The sequence below is a fragment of the Dreissena polymorpha genome, chromosome 13 (genome assembly GCF_020536995.1).
Source record: "Dreissena polymorpha isolate Duluth1 chromosome 13, UMN_Dpol_1.0, whole genome shotgun sequence".
Classification (NCBI taxonomy): Eukaryota; Metazoa; Mollusca; class Bivalvia; order Myida; family Dreissenidae; genus Dreissena; species Dreissena polymorpha.
In genome coordinates, this window is record NC_068367.1 from 32,543,667 (window position 1) to 32,560,409 (window position 16,743).

General features: G+C 36.4%; 1 protein-coding gene across 1 annotated transcript in view; it reads left to right on the top strand.

Moving 5' to 3' along the window:
- The window catches only part of LOC127854560 (adhesion G-protein coupled receptor V1-like), a 148,356-nt gene that overhangs the window by 110,702 nt on the left and 20,911 nt on the right, over positions 1-16,743 (top strand). The window contains exons 82-98 of the mRNA XM_052389623.1: positions 783-965; positions 1,646-1,804; positions 2,549-2,636; positions 3,392-3,541; positions 4,579-4,772; positions 5,232-5,372; positions 5,723-5,875; positions 6,669-6,815; positions 9,223-9,368; positions 10,351-10,659; positions 11,056-11,172; positions 11,817-11,930; positions 12,963-13,214; positions 13,559-13,622; positions 13,912-13,992; positions 15,494-15,597; positions 16,522-16,726. Of these exons, the coding sequence (XP_052245583.1) occupies positions 783-965; positions 1,646-1,804; positions 2,549-2,636; positions 3,392-3,541; positions 4,579-4,772; positions 5,232-5,372; positions 5,723-5,875; positions 6,669-6,815; positions 9,223-9,368; positions 10,351-10,659; positions 11,056-11,172; positions 11,817-11,930; positions 12,963-13,214; positions 13,559-13,622; positions 13,912-13,992; positions 15,494-15,597; positions 16,522-16,726 (2,607 nt within the window). The remainder of the gene's footprint in view (positions 1-782; positions 966-1,645; positions 1,805-2,548; positions 2,637-3,391; positions 3,542-4,578; positions 4,773-5,231; positions 5,373-5,722; positions 5,876-6,668; positions 6,816-9,222; positions 9,369-10,350; positions 10,660-11,055; positions 11,173-11,816; positions 11,931-12,962; positions 13,215-13,558; positions 13,623-13,911; positions 13,993-15,493; positions 15,598-16,521; positions 16,727-16,743) is intronic.

A 16,743-nucleotide genomic window follows, 5' to 3' on the forward strand; every position in this document is an offset into this window, starting at 1 on the left:
ATACATGAGCCTCTCTCTGTGAAAATGGGGTTTAATGCATGTACATAAATATTAGCCTGTGCATTCCTCACACACTAATCAGGGATGGATTTTTCTGCCTAAACTGTATTTTGGCTAAGAAAAGACATACTTTAAGCAAAAAAACCCAGAGTGTCTTTCCTGATAAGCAATCTTCACAGGCTAATCTGGGAGTTCACTCTACGCACATGCTGTAAAGGGAGTTCACTCTACGGGCATGCTGTAAAGGGAGTTCACTCTACGCACATGCTGTAAAGGGAGTTCACTCTACGCACATGCTGTAAAGGGAGTTCACTCTACGCACATGCTGAAAAGGGAGTTCACTCTACGCACATGCTGTAAAGGAAGTTCACTCTACGCACATGCTGTCTTCACAGGCTAATCTGGGAGTTCACTCTACGCACATGCTGTAAAGGGAGTTCAATCTACGCACATGCTGTAAAGGGAGTTCACTCTACGCACATGCTGTCTTCACAGGCTAATCTGAGAGTTCACTCTACGCACATGCTGTAAAGGGAGTTCACTCTATGCACATGCTGTAAAGGGAGTTCACTCTATGCACATGCTGTAAAGGGAGTTCACTCTACGCACATGCTGTAAAGGGAGTTCCCTCTATGCACATGCTGTCAAGGGAGTTCACTCTACGCACATGCTGTAAAGGGAGTTCACTCTATGCACATGCTGTCAAGGGAGTTCACTCTACACACATGCTGTAAACCCCATTTTCCCAGAGCATGACTAATATTAATCTATCTGTATTTCAGCTGTCTGCCAAGCTGGGTGTCTCCGAGCTGTTTGCGGTCCACCTGCCCAGCGCCCCCTCAACCATGGTACCAGGTGGGGCCCGGCTACTCCCGGACAGATCCCTGGTCCGTATTGAGCCGTACGGACTGATACGCTTCTCTACAAACTCCACCCAGCCCTCTGTGTCAGAGATGTTTGGAAAGGTCAGTTGGCATTCTGTTGCCTGATCTTACAATGATTGCATGGTCCTTTTATGCATTTGAGATAAAAATATTTATTATATCTATTTCAATGCTCAATCTTTTCTTAGACACCCTCAGAATTGGCAAAACTATTTATTATTTGTGTTTCCTTGTTTTTACCACTTTTGGAAAAGGATCAAATTGTGAAATTTGAGTTTTGTTGTTTAGAGTTTTTTGCTTTATTAAACGCAGTGGTTTTCACATGTAAATTTCATGTCACTGCTGATCAAGTAAAGTTTACAAAGAACTTTTTGGGCTATGAATGCCAGAAAGCTAGTTGTAGTATGCCTTCTTAAAATAGTGAAAGCGTTCACAACTCCCAGTAGTAAACAATAAACATTATTTGATGCTTGTTCTGGGCAAACTAGGCTTAATGCATGTGCGTAAAGTGTTGTCCCAGATTAGCCTGTGAGGTCTGCACAGTTTAATAAGGTATGACACTTTCTGCCAAAAGTGGATTTTTGTTTACAAGAGACATCCTTTAACTGAAAATTGTATGAAACTGTAAAGTGTTGTCCCTGATTAGCTGGTGTTGCTCAGGCACTGCATAAGTTTATCTAGGACAATACATTACGCACATGAAATAAGCCCAGTTTTCCCATAATAAGTCAAAATTTCTATCAATGTACTTAATACCCCAGATCTACCTGCAAGTGGAAAGGGTGTATGGCTCGGAGGGAAAGTTGGAGGTTCAGTACCGTGCTGAGGGGGTTAACGCCTCCCAGTATGACTTCACTACCCTGGAGAATCATGCTGTTGTCATGGAACCGGGACAGACTGCCGGGCTGATCATGATTGATGTGAGTGACTTAGCTAAATTTCTACTGAGGAAAAAAACTTCAGATAAAACTGTTTATGCGAAATCAAATGTTTTAGCTCCCTTACTTATTTAATATTTATCTTTTTTAACAATATTTACTTGTTTATAATATTCTGAAGATACTTGTTCAGAATTTAACAAAATGATATTTTCTGAAAATTGTCATTGATTCATAACATAACAAATTGATTGTATTCAAATAAGCTAAAGAACACTGCTGACTAAGAAAAATGTTTATAATTTATGTTTGATTATCAATAATCATAAATAGCACTTGGAACTAAATATAGTTTTTTTAACACTTCATCTGTACATGTAGTTAAGCAAAAAGTGTATTACCCAAATTGCTTTTAAACTACAATTGTTATTCTAAAGCCTGCATGGTGTACTGGAAGTGCATAACCTGTTGCTACTAGAGGTCACGGGTTCTTATTCCATTGCAGGCACATTTTTTATTTATATTATTCCTGGTTATTATGCCCATGCAAATTTGTTCGAGTATAATGGAATCACCTAGTCAGTTGTTTGGTCGGTTGATAGGTTGGACTGTCATGTGTACTTTATGTCGCAAACTGGTATTAATGCTTTCTACTTATCAACATAAAACACATTAAAGAAGGCAGACTTTGTAGTAGAATGCGAATCGTCATGTTTTTGCTTGATACGTGTATATTTCTCATGATGTTGATGTTTCATATATTTGTTGTGATGTTTATGTTTACAGATAGTACAGGACTATCTTCCAGAGGAGGCAGAAATCTTCCACGTCAATCTCACCCGTGTGGAGAAGTTCCCTACAGACACATCACTCAGTAAGTGATTTACACATTTAATAGTAAGTGATTTAAACTGTTACTAATGATATTGAAAAGTAAGTGAATTACACTGCTAATAATGACATTGAATAGTTAGTGATTTACACTGTTAATAATGACACTGAATAGGCAGTGATTTACATTGTTAGTAATGACATTGAATAGGAAGTGATTTACACTGTAAATAATGACATTGAATAGTTAGTGATTTACACTGTTAATAATGACATTGAATAGAAAGTGATTTACACTGTTAATAATGACATTAAATAGTTAGTGATTTACACTGTTAATAATGACATTGAATAGGAAGTGATTAACACTGTTAATAATGACATTGCAAAGTAAGTGATTTACACTGTTAATAATGACATTGAATAGTTAATGATTTACACTGTTAATAATGACATTTAATAGAAAGTGATTTACACTGTTAATAATGACATTGAATAGTAAGTGATGTACACTGTTAATAATGACATTGAGTAGGAAGTGATTTACACTGTTAATAATGACATTGAATAGGAAGTGATTTACACTGTTAATAATTGACTTTGAATAGGAAGTGATTTACACTGTTAATAGTGACATTGAATAGGAAGTGATTTAAACTGATAATAATGATATACTATAATACTTTTTATAGAATAATTGGACTGCACAGGCTTATCTTTGACAACACCTTACGCACATTCATAAAGCTAAGTTTTCCCAGAACGAGACTGATATTGTAAGGATGTCCTTGTTTACAGGTATCTCCCCTCGTATTAGCTACTTGCGTGCGACGTCTGTTGTCACAATCCTGGAGTCCAATGACCCATATGGGGTACTGAACATGGAGCCAGTGACTGTAACTGTGAATGAGGCATATCAAGAAATCAACATAACAGTCAAGCGAACTGGTATTGATATTGAGTGATTATGAGTCTTACGAAAATGGGTCTTATGTCATTTGCGGCCAGTGTAGCTCCAGACCAGCATGCACATTTGTGTAATGGATACTCTGTCTGCCAATGAGACAATTTAATCTTGCATGGCTTGCACATTTGCTCAGCCTGGTTATGAATGCTATGTCTGCAAATGAGATCATTTAATCTTGCATGGCTTTAAAGCTGAAAGGGTAGCTCCTGGACAGACTGAGCGATTTGGCATGTTTGCCTGGAGCTCCACTTGCCAAATAGCATAAGACCCATGTTTGCAGTGCACAGCACATATCATTTTTACATTTTTGACTTTTTCGTAACCTTTAACGGCTGATGTATACTTTACCTCTTGTCTTTCAAACATAAATGTAACATGAGAAGGTCTTATATTGTCTGTATCAAGGCATACTGAGAATCATTTTACAATGGAATTATGGTGCAACATTAAAAAAATGGGCAAATACACACCCAAACAAAATACATACACAGACATACATAAAACATATACGCACATACATTTTGAATACACACATACATCAAAAATACAAATACATGCATTGTATATAAAACAATATACATCATGACTACACTAAAAGACATTATTAGTAGACAAACATTTATCCTAAATGCACACACATACATAATGAATACACACACACATAAATCATGATTAAATACATGAACATCATAAATACATCAAAACATAATGCATGCACCAATTCATCACACATTCATAATTCAGGTATACATCACCTTTAGTGATATCAGTATTTTTGTACTGCCTTGAAAAAGGTATTTGTCATTACAATAGTTACCATGTAACTTTCAGAGGGTATATTTGGTACAGTGAGTATATTATAGACTCCATATTATTTTCAGGAGCCATATTCGGTACAGTGAGTTAACATAGACACCATCTTGTTTTCAGGGGATTTATCTGGCACATTGAGTGTACTGGTAAGGACTGTGGATTGGGGTGAGGACTATCATTACAATTATCAACATGTTATTTTCAGGTGGCATATTTGGTACAGTTAGTGTCCTTGTGAGGACAGTGGGTGGGGGTGAGGACTGGACAGGGCAGATCGTCCCCAGGCCAGGCGCCAGTGGGAACAACACAATCACAGAAGTGTTAGGGAACCGGGATAGATTCACATCCGCTACAGGCGGCTCTGATTATGTAGTCTTGGATACCAAAGTGGAATTTAAGGTACAATTATTGATAGATTTTCAATATGAATTTAATGACTTTAAAAAATAACTTATTCAATTTTTTTATGTGAAGTTTAAGGCAATAAGTCACCCCTATTGTTTTACACTTGTGTTCTTTTGCTTTCCTTCAGAAATTTCAATATGGTTGAAAAAAGATTTATTTTTTTTTACAGAATATAATTATGTTTCATTGTTGATTTGAATAGTATTTTTAAATAATAGCCTTTGGATCTCATCTTGTTCATGTAACTTTATTTGCATCAAATAATCAAGTAAGATTTCTGAATAGCGTAAAACTCAAATTGCTAACTTCTAAATGTCTAATCTGCACATTTATGAACATCAGGTATGAATACTTTTATTTTTGTTTCCACACCCCATAATGTATGCTTTTATTTGGACCTCTGCATTAGATATTTCTCCTTAATGAACACTTTTTTGTTTGCCATTTTTGCAGCAAAATGAGCTTGCGAAGAATGTGACGCTGACACTTTTAGCAGACGACATGGCTGAGCCTGCAGAGACAGTGCTTGTGTACCTGACCCAGCCTACAGGGGGTGCCAGGATCGCACAAGGGGAACCAGACGGGGGGAAAAAGGTAGCCATCTCGTTTTACCAAAAGTCTTTGATGTCCATCAGGAATCTTTTCATTTATTTTTCTTGTAATCTTATAAGGTTGTTTCCGTGCATTTTTTACGCATATTTTTTCAAGGTTTTATTTTGAGTAGTATTTAAAGCATTTATCTTATTTTGTAAAAAAATCTTACAATAAATATTTGACATGTTTTTATTTATAATCTTAGTAAATGTATGGCATTTTGGTAAAAATCACTTCCCAGTTGGCCCTTAAAATGTTTTGAATATTGGAACAAAAATTCTTATTACCACTGCTGGATCCAAACGGTTTGCAAACGCCTTCTCATATTTCACAATATTCTGTCATTTCAGGGCTTTACCATTGTAACTGTTTCTGAGAATGACCTATCCAATGGCGTGATAGGATTCTCCCAGGACTCTCTGACAGTGTCTGCAAATGAGGACACCAATTCTGTGGTTACCCTCAAGCTGGCCAGAACAGATGCTTTCTTTGGGGAAGTTGAGGTGGGTGAAAAATTCAGGACAAGAATGTCGTCTTATGTGTAGTGCTGATGAATATTTGAGCCTTGTTCTCGGAAAACAGGGTTTCAAGAGTCGTTCCACATCAGCCTGTGCAGTCTGCACAGCATAATGCATGGCTTCACTCAGGAAATAAAGAAGATGCATAGGCATTCATAAATGGAACTTTTTTTGCTGATGTTAACTTGTATAACACAACATAAAACTGGCTTTTCCAGTTGTTTTAGTAATTAATGAGTACTAAATCAATTGTTTTGTTTACATTTTTACCTCGTGAATTGTAGTAAAGCATGGTCCTAATGAGCCACTTTCTGGTATAATGGGGCTTAGTGCATGTGTGTGAAGGGTGGTCTCAGATCAGCCTGTGCAGTTTTCACAGGCTTATCACGGATGACACTTTGCATTGACAGCATTTTTTGTCAAAACAGACTTCCTTTAAGCAAAATATCCCTAAAAGCGGAAAGTGTGGTCCCTGATTGGCCTGTGGGGACTGAACAGGCTAATCTGGGACTACACTTAATTTACTCACATGCATTAAGCCCAAAATGAGGCTTAACCCTTTGCATGCTGGGAAATTTGTCGTCTGCTTAAATGTCGTCTGCTGAATTTCTAAAATTAGCATTTTCTTCAATTTTTTTCAAAGAATACTATCAAAATAGCAAACAGTTTGGATCCTGATGAGACGCCACGTTCTGTGGCGTCTCATCTGGATCCAAACTGTTTGCAAAGGCCTTTAAAATTCGGTTCCCGCACTGAAAGGGTTAAAAATCTGCTTCAGATTTCCTGGTTGGCCAAGGTGTCTGCAAACAGTGCTGAGACAGAGGATGTGATCCTTGCTTCCCAGCTGGAAAAAACAGCGGGAACTGCCATGTGTCCTGGGCGAAAAGACGTCTGCTACTTCAACATCACACTTGTCAATGATAACGTATGTCTGCTTCTTCAAAATCACACTTGTCAACGATTACTTATGCATGATTATCAGGGAACATTTTTATTAAATAGCAAACATAAATTAAACATTTGATTGTAAGTGATGAGTATGCATTTTACTTTTACATGTTGCACATTGGAAGGTTATAATAAGATTAAAATATAATGTAATAATACAAATAAATAATATTGGTGATATATGAATGTGATTTTATGTTTTTTAAGATAATTAGAATATTAACAATAAAATCAAAATTATAAATTTTAAAAATATAACACAGGGGTTTTTCAGCACTGTCTGCGCCCCAGGGAAACGGATTCATTCCCAAAGCAAACGGACCCGTTCCCAATCGAATTTTGATTGCATTGTTCCCAATTCCAAAAAATAAAATCTTCCAAAATCGTAAAAAGTAAACATAATTTATATCGAAAGAGTGACTTCCCTTCATTAGCGACGTAAAAAAGCCTTTAGTGACACTTATTTTTTGGTGTATTTGCCGGATGCATTTACTCTCAGCGATGACGTTCGACTGTTCCGCATTATATACGAGTATATAGAGCCGCACAATACACGTTCTAAACCATGTCTGTAGACGCTTATTTTAAATCATGGCTTCGCACAATAGTAAATATTATATTAAAAAACCACAAAAATAGACGCTAAAGGATGTGTAACGATATCATCGATGTTTTCGGAACGCTCAGAATCTTCCGAAATTACTGCCGTGAGTAACCCTGAACAGACAGGCTCGGACGATACGCAGCAAAATGTAACAGCTACAAAAGTAATGCCAGGACCGTCAATCACAAAATCAGCAACTGAATGCTCAGAGCCTTGTAAGAGAGTTGTACACTTCAACACCGTTATTTCGAAGTCGTCGGGACCGTTAAAAAAACTTCGGATTAACGATAATTCGAAATAAACATTTGACAGACGACTTCTGAGGATTCTGTAATAATAAAACGTTGTGGAATTCGCATGGTTCAGTTAAACGCTACTATTAATAGTTGTTTACTTAAAAAAAGTAAACTAGTCAGATTGCAATAGATTTCTACTTGTAACAAACGAAGGAATAAAACGATTCTTGTTCTTCTTTTTATGTTTTCTCTAAGTACAGAACATGTTAAATATAATGAATATGCGCTAATTATCTGAACATATAAAATATAACGAATAGCACAAATTATCAGACCATATAAAATATAACGAATATCACAAATTGTCATACATGTAAATACAGATGAATACATTTTTTGGAAATGAATTAACGGATTAAAGAACCGTAACAAACGGTAAAAGAAAGTAACAAACGGGGGAATACATTTATAACGATTCTTTTTCTTGTTTCTATTTTTCTCTATTTACAGAACATATACAATAAAACGAATAGCACAAATTATCAGACATACATACATATGAATACATTTTCGGAAATGAATTAACCATTTTTTTTTAATAATACGCAATGTCTCTCTGAACACCGGCGTTCGCGCAGACGACAAAGGTGTAATTATCGGCTTTTGACGCGACACGACAAAGGTGTGAAATTACGCTCAGTATTTTGCAGTTTTGACTTCGGATTAAAGATTGATAATTAGGTGCGAATTATAGTGTTTGGACCGACAGAATCACTTCGAATTAACGATTTCTTCGGTTTAACGAAGTTCGGATTAACAATGAAATTTTACGTTAAACAAAGAAGAACCAAAATCGGGACCGGAAAAATACTTCGAAATAACGGTGACTTCGGATTATCGGTGTTCGAAATAACGGTGTTGAAGTGTAGTTCAATCGTCATTTAATACATTAAAGTATGAAATGAAATACCCATGGCTCTATTTAAGCTCGGCCAAAAATGTTGCTGTAACTTGTGTTTGGGCAGTGTTTGTTTTACATGTGTTTATTTAAAGAAAATTGTTAAACCACAGACTTATTTAAGCATGATATTTTTTTTTTCCAAAATGAGCCGTTTCACGAAACAAAAATTCCCAAAATGGGCAATTTTGTTGATAAAAAATTCCCAATTTGGTCAGACTCCTTTTCCCAAAGTAGGCAGAAAAATCCCTGTAACATAATTAAAAACATACTATGATTATGTGATGCAAAAATGATGGAGACACTGAGCAAAGAATTGTTATTATACTGTATTGATTTATGCTTATGTGACTCGCTTTTAGAAAAACTGGGCATAATGCATGTGCGTAAAGTGTCGTTCTAGAGACCCTTGCACAGTCCGCACAGGCAAATCAGGGACGACACTTTCCATTTTTATGGATTTTTTTTATTTGAAGGAGATCTCTGCTGAACAAAAATCCTATTTTGGCCCAAAGTGTCATCCCTGATTAGCCTGTGCAGATTGAGCAGGCTCATATTTTATTTCCATACCTGATCTGTCCACTAGCTCCCAGAAGAGGAGCACAGTTTTGTTGTGAAGCTCACCTCGGTGAAGAATGATGCCAAGCTGCACCAGGACAGACTGACAGCTCGTGTGAATGTAGCAGCTAGTGACCATATCAGGGGCCTCATTCAGTTTACTGAAGACTCCAGGTATAGACATTTTAAGGCTTCATTTCCAACCGTAAGATACTGATGAGCTGCAAACAGTATTAAACCTGAACAGACTGCAAGTTACTGTCTGGCTGTTCTGGTTTTATGCTGGTTGTATATAGCCATTTTCACTTTTTTCTGAGTGGGAAAAGTTGACTTTCAGGAAAGTTAAGCATTATATATTGTTATTTTTTTGCTACAAATTTTAAGAACATAAAGACCAATGACTGTTCATTTTTGAACATTAAAATTGAAGAGTAAGAAATGTGAACATTACAAACGGCTGATTATTATCACCAAATATAGCAGAAAGTAGTGATTTTATATTTTTCATACTTCCAAAGTATAAAGTGTCAACATGAATAAGAGCATACAGGTATGATACGACTGATGAGATATTTACAGCATATTAATGATCAGAAAATCTGGATCCCCCTGTCTTCAATAAACTGTTTTGCCCTTCATTATCTTAAATACTGAAAACCGTCAATTAAGCCTTGTTCTGGGAAAACCATGCTAAATGAATGTAAGTCAAGTGTAATCCCAGATTAGCCTGTGCATCCTGCACATTCTTATTAGAGACATCACTTTTTGCTTTAATTGTATATTTAGTTTAATGTAAGTCTGTTCCTATCTTATATCCATTAGGTGAAAAGTGTCATCCCTGATTAGCCTATACAGACTGCAAAGGCTCTTCTTGCACAACACTTTATGCGTATGCATTAACCCTTTCAGTGCTGGAGCCGAATTTTAAAGGCCTTTGCAAACAGTTTGGATCCAGATGAGACGCCACAGAACGTGGCGTCTCATCAGGATCCAAACTGTTTGCTATTCTGATAGTATTCTTTGAAAAAAAATTCTAAGAAAATGCTAATTTTATAAATTCTGCAGAAGACATTTTAGCAGACGACAAATTTCCCAGCATGCAAAGGGTTAAGCTCAGAACCTGGCTCAATTTGTGCTTTTTGTTTCCACCAAACAGGACAATTATAGCCAGTAACATCGAGAGCAGTGTGAGACTGAAGGTCTCTAGAACAATGGGTCAAGATTATCGGGTCGAGGTCGGGTACCGCAGCCTACAGATGACATCACAACTGAGTCTAGATGGGGTGATGGTGTACCCAGCGCTTGAAGGGGAGGACTATGCTGGGAAGTCTGGGATACTTGTGTTCGAAGCAGGGAGGCAGGACCTGCAGTATGTCGACATCAGTCTGACACCTTTCCAGGCCTCCAGTAATCCATACCCCAAACAGTTCTATTTGGATCTTAGGAACCCTACAAATGGAGCCAGGTTGGTGATGAAATCTATTATAATAGTATTCTTCTGGAAAAAAAAGGGTTCTTAATTCCTGTGTGAAGTTGACATGCCAGATAAGGGACGACACTTTATGCATTTATTGATGTTTTTGTTTAAAGGAAGTCTCTTCTAAAGAATAATCTAGTTTAGGCGGAAAATGTTGCCTCTCATTAGCCTGTGTGGACTGCACATGCTTATCTGGGACAACACTTTATGCTCATGCATTAAGCCTAGTGTTTCCATAATCATGCTCATTATATTATGTGTACTATTGTTAAAAGTGTTTTCTTTAATTCAGACTGAACTGGCTAATCTGGGATGGCCCTTCGCACTCATGCATTAAGCCCCATTTTTCCGGAGTGTGGCTGAATTGTGTGTTTTCCATTTCAGCATCAATGTGAATGCGTCCCGTGCCACCATACTTCTAGTGGACAGCAAAGATGTGGCCATCTGGGACATAGTTAAGAACCTTCCCACACGTCCACTCAACGATCAGCAAATCAAAGAGTAAGTTCTGGGGAAAATTGTCATAATTATAAAAAATGCTTTGACATTTTAAGATTATTTAAGCTACTTCATGCAAAAACGGGTCTTATGCCATATGCCAACATCTTAACTTCAGACCAGCCTGCATAATTGTTTAGTTTGATCATAAGCTATGCTGTCTGCTGTGTCCACAAGGTTCCATGGTCTTATTAGCGGGCAGCGTAGCTTCTGACAAGACTATGTGGGTGTGCAGGATGGGCTGGAGCTTCTCTTGACCCATTTAGAGATTTGTTTCATTCTTTTATTAGGCAGACTGTTTTGAAGTAAATGTTGAATGTAGCAGTTAAGAAACTCTAGAAACAAAATCAGGAGAGGAATAGTCAGAGTCTACCAGTCTTTTATTTAAGACATGTACATAAAGTGTTGTTCCAGATTAGCCAGAGCTCAGACTTATCAGGGACAACACTGTCCGCTTTCTGCTTTTATAGTATTTTTTGTTAAAATGAAGTCTCTGTTTTGCAAAAATCCAGTTAAGTGTCATCCCTCGGTAGCCTGTGCGGACTGCACAAGCTAATCTGGAAAACACATTACAGTGCATGTATTTAAACCAGTTTTGTCACAACATGGCTCATAGTTATTGAGGTCACTTTTCTTGGTGTTTCCAGCACACTGGGTCAGCTGGATGCAGCCATTCAGGTCTCCAACAAGTTCACAGAGAATGAAGTCTCACTGTCAGAGGACATACTGGAGAAAATCATCGAAGAAGGATTGGAGAGAAAGTAAGATTAGCGAGAAAATAATATTGGAAATAAAGTAATACTAGAGAGAAAGTAAGATTGGAGAGAAAGTAAGATTGGAGAGAAAGTAAGATTGGCGAGAATATTATATTGGAAATAAAGTAATATTAGAGAGAAAGTAATATTAGAGAGAAAGTAAGATTGGAGAGAAAGTAAGATTGGAGAGAAAGTAAGATTGGAGAGAAAAGTAAGATTGGAGAGAAAGTAAGATTGGAGAGAAAGTAAGATTGGAGAGAAAGTAAGATTGAAGAGAATGTAAGATTGTAGAGAATATGAGATTGGGTAGAAAGTTAGATTGGAGAGAAAATAAGATTGAACAGAAAGTAAGATTGGAGAGCGAAAGTAATATTGGAGAGAGAAAGTAAGATTGGAGTGAAAGTAAGATTGGAGAGAATGTAAGATTGTAGAGAAAGTAAGATTGTAGAGAAAGTAAGATAGGAGAGAAAGTAAGATTGGAGAGAATATAAGATTGGGTAGAAAATAAGATTGGAGAAAAAGTAAGACTATAGAGAAAGTAAGAGCATAGAGAAAGTTAGATTGGAGAGCAAGTATGATTAGAAAGAAAGTAAGATTCAGAAAAATAAAGATGGGAGAAAAGGTAACATTGGAGAGAAAATAAGATTGGGGAGAAAGTAAGATCAAATAGTTTGGAATATTTACGAATATTTAGGTTTAAAAATCAGTGGATATAAACTGTTACTTTTCAGACCTTACATGTTAAGAGAATGGGTTGTGAAAGCAACAGTACAGGTAGATCATTTACTGAACTGTGTTCACACTGTTTATGTACTGTGACTGGATTAACGTATGAAAACCCAGGACATCCAACTTGGTGTAAATCTTTCCTGTTACTCTTGTTGTATTATTTTTCATTAGTAAAAATAAAAGAATTGAATCTCAAACAATTTGTTTATTATATATGCCATAGCTAAATTTTCTTGCTTTGAACATGATGGTGACATGAAATAAAGTAATGTAATTAGACTGAAGTATTTTATTTCTGCTCATGCGCAGGCTTACTCCAGCCATCATCAACCAGATCCTGTCCATACTATGCAAGTTCCTCACGCCGGACAAAGACGATGCCACCAGGGGGCGGTTCAAACTGGCCGAGATCATGGAGAACACAGCGTATCTCATGGTTACGGGGGCTCCCTGCCCCACCCCCCTGCCCCCAGACGTGATGACACTACAGTGTGTTCATGCCAAGATAGTGGCCGCACGCTGGCCTCTCAACAAGATACAGGGGTACCAGTACCCTGGCAGGTCAGTTGGGACTTAATGAGCCACGTTTTGGGGATTTACTCAGCTTTATATGTATGCATAAAGTGGTCCCAGATTAGCCTGTGTAGTCTGCACAAGCTATTCAGGGATTACACTTTCCGCTATTATGGATTTTTTTGTTTAAATGAAGTCTCTTCTTAACAAAAATCCAGTCAAGGCTGATATTGTCCGCCCTGATTAGCCTTTGGGAACCATGTAATTCCTTACTTAAACATTTCTCAATTTTTTAACAAACTTGATTGTGAAATGTATGAATTTATTTCATTTACAATTGAACATAAGTAAGTGTCACCTTAAAGTGGGTAATATTTGATGTGTGATTTCAGGCGTCAAGACACCTTTACTGTGCCTGGTGCAGTACCGAACGCAAGAACAAATGAAAACTCCACTGTAAGTCTATCATCTGTTACTTAAAAAAAAACATAAAAATATGTGCATTCAAAATGTGATATCTACTCTTTATATGTGAATTTTATCTTTGACTTAGAATGTTTTAAAGCTTTATTCAGAGTAGTAAATGTGTTAAGTTTTTAGCAAAAATTGATAGAAGTAAAAATATTTAAGATATTGATTTGCTTTGTATTGCACAGCTTCACATTGTTTTGGTGTTTTTGTTCCTTTGTGCTTATACAAAGATAGCGAGATGTATATGTATTCCTTTATCGGTCATGTTTTTCAGTGTGCTGACTTCCATTTTATTGAATATGACAGTGAACAGTGGTTTCAAAAATCTGCGGAGAGACAATTGCTTAGCAATAAGGTTTGTTTAACAGTATTCATGCTAATAACTAGCATGACAGCAACAGCATGTTTGGTGAAAATGTCTTTTGGTACCCTCATTGCAAACAATTTTGGGCAACAGGTTAGAAAAGGTATTGTGAAAAATGTCTACTTTTATGTCATGACATTGTCAGTACTTTTAGATTCACAATCACGTTTTGCATTGAACGTTTATAATGTAAAATAATTTTGGTATACCATCTTAAATTTATACACTCAGCTATGAAAGTAAAGGTTGAATCATGTGACTGCATTTACCATGTGTTTCTGTCCATCAGGTTTTTGGTAGACACCCACTAAGCCAGTACTTGTACACTTTTCATTTGTTAATCATTGAAACTTGCATGAATTGTTCTATCATATGAATCTGAGAATGCACAATTTTTGTCTATACTGAAACATGCAAAGGTTATACCGCTTTTTTATATTAGAATTTCTTAAACAAGATTATACCAACTTGTTTCACAATATGACTTGCAGTGTAGCATGGACACTCATTGATACTGTGATGTGACAGTTTATAGTTTTATTTGACTTACTGATCTATCTATTTTCATGGTATTCATGTTTAAGAGTGTCAGTTTGATGCCCACTCAATCATGTTCAAGTTAAAGCAATTGTACATGCCATGCTTCTTCCCAGAAAATCCATCTTATGTAGGAGCCATGCTCTGACAAAAAATGAACCTAACTGCAGCATGTGTGTAAAGTTTGTTCCCAGATTAGCCTGTGCAGTCAATGTAGGCTTGTCATGTATAAAACTGCCTTTTTATAAATTCCATAAAAGCGGAAAGTGTTGTCCCTGATTATCCATTAAGGGCCTTCATGCATGTTTATCCCGTTCCTACTCAGAAGAAAAATGAAAATGGATATGTGCAAACAGCATAAAACCAGAACAGCCTGGGAGGAATTCGCAGTCTATTTAGGTTTTATGCTGTTTGCCGCTCATAAGTATCCAAGATACTTATCTAACCCTAACCCAAACCCAAGAGTAAAATGTCTTTGAATAAATTTAACATTCTAAGGGACTACAAATGTATAAAAATACATATCTAAGTGGTAAAGGGTTAATGTATGCATTAAGGCCTGTTTTGCCAGAATGAGGCTCCTTTCAGACTGTTAACACTTTGCATGCTGGGAAATTTGTCGTCTGCTAAAATGTTGTCTGCTGAATTTCTTAAATTAGCATTAACTTTCAAAGAATACTATAAGAATAGCAAACAGTTTGGATCCTGATGAGATGCCACTTTCTGTGGCGTCTCATCTGGATCCTGTTTGCAAAGGCCTTCAAAATTCGGTTCCAGCACTGAAAGAGTTAAGCAGTTGGTTAATTGCAATAAATAAAGAACACTTGCTGAAATGTAAGGATTCTCTGCTGTTGGTGCATCTGAAGTCTCTCTTTCTTTATAGAAGTGTGCCATGGGTTTTCTAGAATAGCAGAATTTAATGTTTACTGTCTAAAGAACTACTACTGTTCCACAGATTATATCGTTTGGACTGAAGGGGCGGCCCTCCTCGTACTCTGATACCCCGGCTGTCTACCGTATCCACAGTCCAGATAGACGTATAGCCACCAGACAGGCAGAGTATGTACAAACACTTCTTTTTAGTGTAACAGTGTGATCAGTAAAACTGAGTATCGTATTTATTCCGGGTTTTCTGACACTTAAAAACATTTATTTTCCTCTCTGAAAATTGAGATACAAAAAATATTTAAAAAATGCAAGTGTCCGAAAATTTAGAGACAAAAAATACAGGTGTTCAAAAATTGTTTCAACAAATAATTATCACGTGCTTGTAAAATACCCTTCCGTATAGTATAAATTAATTTTAGTTATGCTTCGCTTTAAGCTGTTGGGTGAAATCATCTTTAATTACCTGTATACATAATTTTTTACCTAATAACTCAAATGTTATGGTCCATTGCCAAAAGGCAATCCTTTGTCAGGTCTCATTACCTTAATCCAGTTGTAAAAATGCAACGTTGAGTGTCAACAGATAGGCGCAACGGGGAACAATTCTGCTAAAATAGCATTATAAAATAAACTATACATAAATTTAGAATCATTAAATATGGACAAAAACCATATGTCTGAAATCTTAGTCACGAAAAAAATATTTATTTTGGCTATAAACAATGTTGTCAAAAAATTTAGATTTTTACAAAAACTTAGAAATTATGGTAAATATACATAACAATTGATAAGTTACATACTGGTACTTAAATGTTGGAGAGTTTGGTTTAAAATAAATGCTTTAAAAATGTAAGATTTTTTAAAATTCATGTATCTGTATGTTTATATTTAAATTGTATGTCTGGCTTCTATATCTTTATATTTATATGGCCATCTTAATGTTTTAAATTGTACTTCTTCAGTTAATTTTGTCAACAGTTGTATGGCATAGTGTTATTTGTTTTGCTTTAAATAACATACATAATACCAACAAAATAATAATTAAAGCCGTAAAGATTTAACATGTACTTTATCACTTTGTTAATACCTTTGTAGGTGTGTATATTTCGACACTTCTCTACGCACATGGGTGTCACCAAGAGAGATTTGCCAGGTTACAAATGACCTTGACCTTGGCCTTGATGATTATGTTGACTGCTCGTGCAAGCACCTGACCCACTATGCTGTCAAGGCCACGACCTCTGACCCTGGACTGGTTGGCTACTCCACCTGGTTTTTCATCTCTTGCTTCATTTGTATGGTGAGTGCAGAATGGTT